At 56.5% G+C, this 9,469-nt stretch overlaps 1 protein-coding gene across 1 annotated transcript; it reads left to right on the plus strand.

Moving 5' to 3' along the window:
- Positions 1–639: 639 nt before the first annotated feature.
- On the plus strand, positions 640–9,303 carry LOC119092401 (protein MCM10 homolog). Its single transcript, XM_037215364.1, has 15 exons — positions 640–759; positions 1,948–1,984; positions 2,270–3,030; positions 3,085–3,230; positions 3,500–3,662; positions 3,997–4,148; positions 4,567–4,662; positions 4,997–5,111; positions 6,047–6,159; positions 6,396–6,468; positions 6,619–6,669; positions 7,056–7,194; positions 7,727–7,953; positions 8,429–8,620; positions 9,057–9,303. The coding sequence occupies exons 2-15, from the start codon at positions 1,972–1,974 to the stop codon at positions 9,162–9,164; spliced, it is 2,349 nt and encodes a 782-aa protein (XP_037071259.1). The 5' UTR covers positions 640–759; positions 1,948–1,971; the 3' UTR covers positions 9,165–9,303.
- Positions 9,304–9,469: the final 166 nt, after the last annotated feature.

Genomic DNA, 9,469 nt, shown 5'->3' on the forward strand with positions numbered 1-9,469 from the left:
CGGGGTGTATGAGCCTGATGAACTTCCTGCTTCTAATATTTCCGACTACAAGTATTTCTACCTATTCGAATTAACCCTTAGCGTTCTCACTTTTCTCCTATTCGACATTATCCCCTGCCGACTTCCATCCCTTTCGAATCTTTGTCCCTCGATTTTTGTCCCCTTTCCACTTTTTCCCATTCGACTTTTGACTCTAACGACATTTATTCCCATCGACTTTTTGTCGTGCTATCTCTTCCTTTCGGCTTTTTGTCTGGGAACCTTACATGTAGCGTCCGCCGTTGGTGATCATTCGCCATCGTTGGGGGCCGTCAACGGAAGTAAATTAGCAAGCGCATTCGCAGTGGAGGACGGGATTTAATTTGTTATGATATTTTATGTTTTGTGGTGATGCAATGGCAATTGCTAGCAAGTGAATCATTTAATACATCCTTCGTATTTCTTGAGACGCGTCTGGCGCATAATAAAAGCACGTAAGACCAAGGCCCGTTGCACGGCAAAAGTCGAAAGCTCACAGAAATTTGCTTGCGGATACTCTTCTTTGATATTTTCGCGGGTTTCTTGTGCACGGATACAAGCAGTGGCGCGAAACACACGAAGATCGGCGAATGTTTTCGTTCTGAGCTCGGGGCATGTCCTTCTCCAGGACAAGGCGAGGAGAACCGTAGGGCATTAAGGAGACCAGGAGACCCACGGTTCTTCAGGGGAACGAAGCCCCGTGTTGTGAACGATTGGGAGAGGACGTTGGTGTTGAGCGTGGTGAGTGCTCACTATCAGCGTTTCCGGGGATTTTTGTTCAATATTTTGGGGAGGTGGCCGCATTATGAAATGACAGGAAATAAAGGCGAACTGGGAATTAATTTATTGTGTGAGGAGGTGTATAACACAACACACATACACACACACCTGTCCAGATATAAATTATGTTGTGCATGCAACAGTTCATTTATTTATGTATGTTTGTAAGCTTCTTTCCCATTTTAACATAAGGGTGCCTTGCATGCGCAGTAAGGATGCCTAGCACACGGTTGGATAAAACAAATGATTTTACATGTCGCTGTAGGCTCACTTCTGTTTTTAGGTGTATCTGGGGCTTTCATTGGCTATTGACACATCTAAAATGGTGACAATTGTCTAGAAAGTGTTTAAGTACATTTGTACAGAGAGCTGTGGTACAGAATATGTAGAGTTACTGTTCATAAAAACAGCTTAAGTTCAGATTTTATTGGGCACTTTTTGATTTCATCAAATTTAAAGTTGGCATGTTCCAGGGCACTGTAAAATGTGACCGTTTTTCTCTAGCCATCTGTGTTGCCGAGCTTAAATGCTGCTGAAGTGTGATCAAAAGATCAAAATACTGTCATGCTTTGCTTGCTGGCTATTGAGCCTCCTGTAGAAATTTCCAAGGTAAGTACAGCATTAAGAAATAATTGTTAACAAGAAGAGAGAGTAAGCGAATGATGTGTCCAGTTGTATGCCACTGTGTGTGCACATGTGTTGGTTGTGGCATGTATGAACATGATGACTGCAGCTGATTTTATCATATTATCAACATACTCCTCTGTTTTGTATGATCAGACATGGGTGGATTAGCTAATAACAGGGTTGCACAGACATATGCCTTTGGTGCATACTTTCTTGCCCACCAAGTCAGTTTAGCTGAGTTGATAAAAAGTCATACTGCACTCTGACCAAGTTCCATGATTCATGAGCCCACTACCATTCATATTTTTGGAGTCAAAATATCATGCCTTATAATAGAGCTTGCATAAGGTGCATGCCATTAAATGTGTTGCTCATTGGCTAGTCCCTGTTCCACTAGCCGGGCATCCACTTTTCCAAAGCACTTGTAATTACAATATGCTATTCAGATAAAACAAAGCTGCTTGAAACACAGTCATTTCTTGACATTCCAATATTTGTAACCTTACTGATGTTTGTTTTCAGATATCACCTACCAGTCCTTGCAGCATGGAAGAAGACAGTAAGGATGACATGAATGGTTTGCTCATTGTTTTCATCAAGTATTTGTCCTGCATGTTTTAATTGCATTGATTTGATGATGATAAACACATTGATAGATTATTCAGGTATTGTGTGCTCCACAAATGCTATCAATGGAACAAGCTGTGAATGAAGGCTCCAGAAATATTATGACACATCTTTTTTTTCTCTTAGTCTTTTCTTCTCTATTTGTTTCCTTCTGCCATTATTTTTTATGTGGGTACTGCTGTTTTACTTTTCATTTGATAAGATCAATTCCTTTCAGCTCTAGCTCTGGAGGATCTTGCTGCTCTCCTAGATGAAGATGATGATGAGTTGTTTGCTTTGGTTAATGGTGATACTGGAGATGCCAGTCAGGATGGCGGATCCCACAAGGATGTGACCAGCGAACCTGACAAGGCAGAAAAGCAAGATCTGCAAGATAAATTTGAAGGGAAAAATTTCCATGTCACTGGAAAGACATTTGATCTTGATGATAGCCTACGGAAGCAAGCTAAGAAATGTGTATTGGACGCGGTGGCAGCGTCTCCCACATCCGCGTCAACCTCGTCACGACATAGTTCCAGCCAGCTCAGCAGTCTCGATGTGTCAGATGCAGCGTTGCAGAGGGTTGAGTCCGATCTGACACTCTCTGATGACGAGGCACGGGCCGATGAGGCGGCAGCGGCAGTGGACGAAGACGACCCAACCGAGACCGAGATCCAAGCTCTCGAGGCCAAGCTGGCCATGCTGAAGGAGAGGAAGCACGCCAAATCCGCGCCCAAAAGTCTCCAGGATGTCGTCAGCAAGATCAAGAAACCAGCCTCGCCGAACAAGTCCAAGTTCCTCGATACCACGGGCCTGGTGGCGGCGCGCGTGGTGCGCGACGTGCCGTCCTCCTCGGCGGAGGCCGGCGCGCGGGAGGAGCGTCTGCGCGCCATGCTGCGCCGGCCCCAGAGCCACGTGCACGGCGGCGACACCGACTCCAGCGAGGACGAGGACAACCGCACGCCGTTCGAGACCAAGTACAACGACTTCGGGCGCCAGGTGAAGCGTCTGGCGCACGGCGCCGCCATCAGCTCGGCGCGCGACCGCCTCCAGGAGCGCGCCGAGCACGCGAACCGGGCCACCAAGCGCGAGATGCGGCCGAAGGTGGCGGCCCGCCGCGCCGATGGCGGCCGGCCGGCGGCGCCCGAGCAGCCGCACGAGGAAGTCATGCTGGATTCGTTCGCCCGCATGAGCGTCATGTGAGTGCGCCTGTGACGTCGTCATGCGTGGCCGTGTTTGTTCATTGGCGTCGCCGGCTGCGGCAAAGACGTTTAATGCCAACTATGTTTTTTGTGCACGTATTATGGCATGTCGACGTAATTGTGTCGAGCTCCGCACTTGACATGTTTCAAAACACTTCCTGTATCGGCTCGCTCCGTCCTCATGTGCACTAAATGCGTGAATGTCCGAGTGTGGATGCTGCGCGGTGAACGGCGCCACGTGTGACGGCCGCGCCCATGTGCCGCAGCAACCCACGGCTCTCGCAGGCCGAGCTGCGCGACTGCATGCAGGACAAGCAGCTGATCCGGATCAGCCAGCTGGGGAGTCACGTCCGTGGGGAGGGTATACCCGGTGACTGGGTCACCATCGGCGTCATCGCGCGCAAGTCCGAGCCGCGCACCTCACAGAAGGTCAGTGCGGGGTGTGGAGGGAGCCGGCTCTGGGCGCGTCGCGGGCTGCGGGTGCGGCGAAGCGGGCTCGGGCCGGTTGTACGGGTGTGCGCCTCAGCTGGCAGACGTCGTCAGGCTGTGTCACTGCTGATTTAACCATCACGGGCCCGCCCGGTGTACGGCAAGTCGGACAGGATCGAGGAAATGAACACCCATGTGGTCCCGGCCGTAGCTGCAGAGCTACTTTTAAGAGCTGGGCGGCGCTGGTGGACCGGACAGCCGGCGACGCGACCCTGAGACTGTGCCGCCGCCTGAGGTTGCCGGCCCTGTGACCGGCTGGCCGGCTCGTCCTCAGGGCTCGACCTACTCCTCCTGGACGCTGACCGACCTCATCGACTGCCAGAAGCCGGCCAAGGTGATGCTGTTCGGGGACGCCCACGGCGGCCTCTGGAAGACCTCCGTCGGCACCGTGGTCGCGCTGGCCGGCTGCAAGGTCATGAAGGAAAAGTAGGTGGACGGAGGGACTGGCTTTGGCGGGTAGGACGTCTTTGGGATGGAGTGACGCTGGGTTAGAGAAGGTGGTGGTTCAGCGAAGTCAGTCGGCTGTGTTTTGGAGGGACTAGATTTGATTGTGTTGACATTGCAGTTTACAGTTCATTGCAGACTCTTTAGTGCGTCGTCCCTCTTGCTATTGGTTACTTTTGATCTTTTTGCTTTTGATAATGCAAACGCACATCTTACGTGAATTCCAGTATGACAATGCCGCATAAACATTACAGTACATTGTGTGTTGTATTTTGTTCTCTGATGCAAATCTTACCAGGTCAGAATGTCGACACAGGTTACTTTCGGAAACACAGAGCGTCCGTGACGCCATCCGGGCTGAAGAATTGTGGTTGTGACCCGGCTGATGACCCGGTTGCAGAGAAATGGACGGATCAGGGATAACTCTGTCCGTGAACTCCGCCAAACACTGCATAATGCTGGGCACTTCACCCGATCTGGATTTCTGCAAGGCCAAGTGAGCATTACTGACTGATTGGCAGTCACCTAATGTTCCTGTATGTGGCGTCGACTCAGTTTGGGCAATCCTCTCTGTAATGTTCTTTGCCTCCCAAGGTGCAGGAGAACACTTGCCCTCGCTACCTTGCGGGTCATTCACTCTCACGACAAAATTTAGCCGACCTCCGATATGACCTCCCTACCGGGCAACCGTTTGCCGTGCTGCGAAACAGCCCAGTTGTATCCACTCAGCCGAACATCGAGGTTGTTTTGAGCGCTGATGGCTCCTCAGTCGGCGCCGTCTTCGCCGCATGCGAGTACTACGTGACGGCGTGACGTCACCGCCTCTGCAGGTGTAAGAACGGCCGGATCTGCCTGAGCTTCATCAACAAGCGCCACTGCCCCGTCTGCGTGTTCCACATGAACGCCGAGTATAAGAAGACGGGCGCCAAGCGGGGCGAGCTGCAGGTGAGAGTCGTCTCCGGACTGGGGGGGGGGGGGGGGGAGGGGGCGTCGGACCGCCGGACCGCCGGGCGTCCCCTGGCGTGATCGTCCCTGTGTGGTGGCAGTCATGCTTGTTTTTGTGACTGTTTCACCTTGCGTCAAATCGGTGGCATCGATGCCATTGAGTCTGGTGGCTCTTGGCTCCGGCTGCTTTAACCACGCGAGTCGTTCCGCGGCCATGTCGGGAACGTTGGCTGTTACCACAGCGTTTTTTCAAGCCCGCTCCTGTGACAATCCATGGGTTATTCACCATAGCCCTCCCCTGCGCTTTGTAAACGCACAGAACGGAGCTGATGGTGAGGCACGTCCCGATCCCCTCCACGCACACAGCAGCCACATCAGCCAGTGTACCACCGACGTGTTCAGGGTCGTGCCCGGCGCGCATCGTGACAGTGGCTCTCGTGTCGTGACAGTTAAGGGTCTGCGCCCGATGTGCCCGTGACGTAGCGCAGCGTCGGGCCGCCGCAGGGTATGTCGAGTGGGCGCCGCGCCGGCCGATGAAGAGTCAGCTGGGCGGCGGGGCGCTGCTGCACGAGGGTCAGCTTGCGGCCGCCTCGTCGGCCAGACACTCGGAGACGGCCGCCCAGCGGCCCCTGCGCGACCGGCAGCGGCTCGGCAGCCTGCGCCTGCAGAAACAGGTCAGCCGCCGCCGCCAGGCGTCGCCGGCACGGGAGCTGCCCGTGGACTACGAGTCCCATGGCTACGCCTGTGGGGAGTCGATTGGTTTTGTTTTCCAAGTTGATTTGCTATTGACCGCCTTAAAAAATGCCTGAGGCGCGTTGTTCGTATGAACTCAAAACTGCTTTTGCTTCTTTGTTTTGACCGGCATTCCAGCAATTACCGACGCCACCCGCGGGGCATGCCTGGTCGCTGGTGTCATGCCCACGCTGTGCCTGCAGTGCGAGGAGAGCCTGACAGCGAAGAAGAAGCAGTTGAGCTCGCTGGGTCTGAAGCACATCTCTCAGGCGGAGGCCCGGGCCATCGCGACCGTGGCCGAGGACAGCGTGGAGATGTGAGTACGGGCTCTGCACAGCCGCTGCACGTCACACCAGCCGAGTTCGCTTCTCGTGCACAAGACTTGCCAGAAACTGCAGTGATGTTGTTGGTATGTTTCTCTTATTCCTGCCACGCGTTTGGATCCTCTGGCTCGTCCACTTCCTCTCCCCTCTGCGGAGGGGGCGGCAGGGACCGACCTATCCACTACCTGCGGAAGGCGTAGCAGAACAGTCTTGACCTGTCCGCCGCCAGAGGTGAGATGCTGCTGAAGCCTTGCGCCGGCGCGCGCAACCTGCTGAAGCACCTCACGGCCGATGCGTCGGCTGCGAGTTCCTCGGACCTCAGCGACGAGCGGCGGCCGGCGGCGGCGCCGCCCGCCGCACCATCCGCATTGCTGCGGGCTGAGGCGCGCCGCCAGGCCGACCAGCGTCCGCCGGCGCCGCGGTTGGCGCGCCACGTGCCGCCTGGGCACCAGGTGGAGCTGGACGACGGCCGGCCCGGCGCCACCGCCGCCGCGCTCAACAAGGTGAGGATGGGCGTGAGCCGCCCTGCCTCGGCAGCTGGGTCGGGTCATGCAAGCCTGCTGTGGGCTATAGGGGTTGTGTAATTCTGCCGACCGGATCTGGTTGGCTGGTGTGCTGTGTTGTTCAGTCCAGACGGATTGCTGTTCATTGAGGGCAATTTGGGCGAAGCCTTTCAGTTTGTGCTTTGCAATCTCCACATCACTGGAAGTCAGTTAGTCAGCGCTTGATTGGAAGATCACCTCCCCAGTCTTCTTTTCAGTCCACTTCTGTCGCGATGCTGACTAATCTTGAGACCAGCTCCGCATGTACATGGTCGGGCGCCGTCACCGCCCGCCCGTCGCTGGGCCGACCGCCGCCGCTCTGACCCGGGACCCTCCCCTCCTCCCAGGCCAGGGCCGTGGCCCTGCTCCGACAGTCGGGCGGCGTGAAGAAGGCGAACCCGAACGCTGTCCGCGCCCGAGCCAGCGGGCAGAGCCGGCAGGCCGTGCTGGAGCGCGTGGCGCGCCGGGTCGACGAGAACACTCCGGGTGGGTGCGAGGCGCCGGTGCTCGGTGCTCGGTGCTCGGTCGGCGCTCGACTCAGCGCCTCGGTGCTCGCTCGGCTCGGCACCGGCCTGGCCGCGCGGTCAGCACGTGTTTGGGCCGATTGTGTGTCGATGTTGGGTGATAATGTGTCTGCCTTCGTGAGTAGATTATCTGTCGCCAGGCACCTGCAGCAGTGCACTGTTAACGTACAGCAGCACGGTAAGGCAAAGTTTGGTTGTACGGTACTACTGCTGGAACAAATGCCGTACCGCAGTTCGGTATTTTCCATCGGCCACGTTTTCTCGGTGCATTTGAGCGATTTGGTTGAATGTAGCTTCGCCATTCCGGCTAACATATTTACTCCTGGCAACACTGCCGGTCACCACTTACATGACATCAGCTGTTTCTGCATTCCAACAGATATAAATAGGTTCTAAATTGTCAGCGCCGACACCTCCACACAAATGGCTTGGCTGACCCACGTTCGGTGTTTTCATCCGTCCCGCGCCGGTGTTGACGGTACCGTTCCCTGCAGCGGACGCGACCGAGGTGCCCGCCCCGCCGGCGAAGCGGCCGCGGCTGGTGGACGAGCCGCGCTTCCGGGCCGTGCTCGAGGCGCGCTCGTCGCACGCGGCCGCGCTCGAAGCCGAACTCTCCGAGGGCCAGGAGCATTACTTCCAGGCGCTCGAGAAGAAGGAGCTGATCGAGAATAAGATGCTTAGCACGTGGGAGGTGAAGACCAAGGCCGTCTACTGTCGGAAGGTGGGCACGCGCCGCCGGTCGGCCGACACGGGCGGCGGGACTGTTCTCCCGTCCCTGTCAAGTCTGCACTCATGTGACAAATGTGATTTGCTTAGTCCGAGCCGTGTGTGAAGCTTCTTGTCTCGAACTGACCACCACACCATCCGACTTTGGGACCCATCTTGTCCATTGGCAGTGCTGATGTGCCCCTTCCGTCTACGCTAGCACATTTTCCAGTAGTTTGCAAAGTACAGAAGCCGAGTTGGACTTGTGCTCTGGTCCAATGCGCTGCGTTGCGCCCGTCAGCGTTGCTTTCCGTTCGGCCGTGCCCTTGTTCAAAGCAGCATTGCCACCGCACTCCTGAACGCGTTAGCACAACGGCTTTCCATATCACATGAAAGCACTGAACAGGATAGCATTCATCGTGTGGCCATGATACGCGAGTGTTCTTCTCAGCACGACATTGACCAGTAAGTGGTGTTGGGTCCCATTGCAGTGCAAGTACCGGGCGCTGTCCGCGTCTGACCTGTGCAAGTCTGAGGGCCACGGCACGGTGCTCGTGGACGCCGTCAAGCGGTTCTTCAGCTGCAAGAACTGCAAGAGCCGCACCATCAGCCTGGACAAGCTGCCTCAGCTGCCCTGCAAGAACTGCGGCCAGGAGACATGGGTCAAGGCGCCCATGGGCAAGGTCAGGGCAGGCGTATGCTGCTCCGTGGTGTCCCGCGAGCGTGCGCATCGTCTGCCTGTATGGTTGTGATGTACCTCACCGCACTGGATCCGCACCTTGCTTTTACGGCGTGATGCGTAGCCGCTGTGAACGCTCCTACACGTGCGACTGACATTTCGTTTATTGCGATGCCGTCCGGACGTTGGGCAAGCAGCTCGGCACTGCTGATCGGATTATAATTATGAGCGTGAGCACGCCAGGCGGGGGGGGGGGGGGATAAGTATACTTCACCTGATGTTCAGGCTGGACGTCAGGTGTGCCCGGAGTGGGCGCGGGCTGGTGGGCCGTTCAGTCCTGCACATCCCCGCCGTTGCCCCGTCAACGCAGTGCGAGCCGGACGCCTCGGCGTTCGGGGCCGCGCCTCGCCGACGCCTGACCCGACCGCGCCGCGTTCCAGGAGCGGAGCGGGCCGAAGCTGGACAGCGAGATCCTCTCCATCCGCGGCAACGAGGCGGCCTTCATGCACAGCCACGTGCCGGAGCGCAACATCAACCTGGAGTTCTGAGACGGCCGCCGCTCGGGTACACAGTGTATTCACCCACGCCACGTACCGACATCATCCATGCTACAAATGGAGGGCCCGGCACACGCGCCGACGGTGTGATAATGTGGTGTGTCCGCGCCCCTGTCCCCCGGCGTCCGCCGCCACGGCCGGCGGCGCCACACCCTGATATGGGCCTTGTTACGGGACGCGTCGCCCTGCGGTCCGGGCATTTTATTGTACAGGCCGCCGGTGTCTGTCGCAACGCCAATAAACGGGAAGGACGGACGCCCGGCGTCTCGCGGGCTTCGAAAGCCTCTGGAACGGGT

Source organism: Pollicipes pollicipes, unplaced genomic scaffold (genome assembly GCF_011947565.3).
Source record: "Pollicipes pollicipes isolate AB1234 unplaced genomic scaffold, Ppol_2.1 Scaffold_3447;HRSCAF=4054_pilon_pilon_pilon, whole genome shotgun sequence".
NCBI lineage: Eukaryota > Metazoa > Arthropoda > Thecostraca > Pollicipedomorpha > Pollicipedidae > Pollicipes > Pollicipes pollicipes.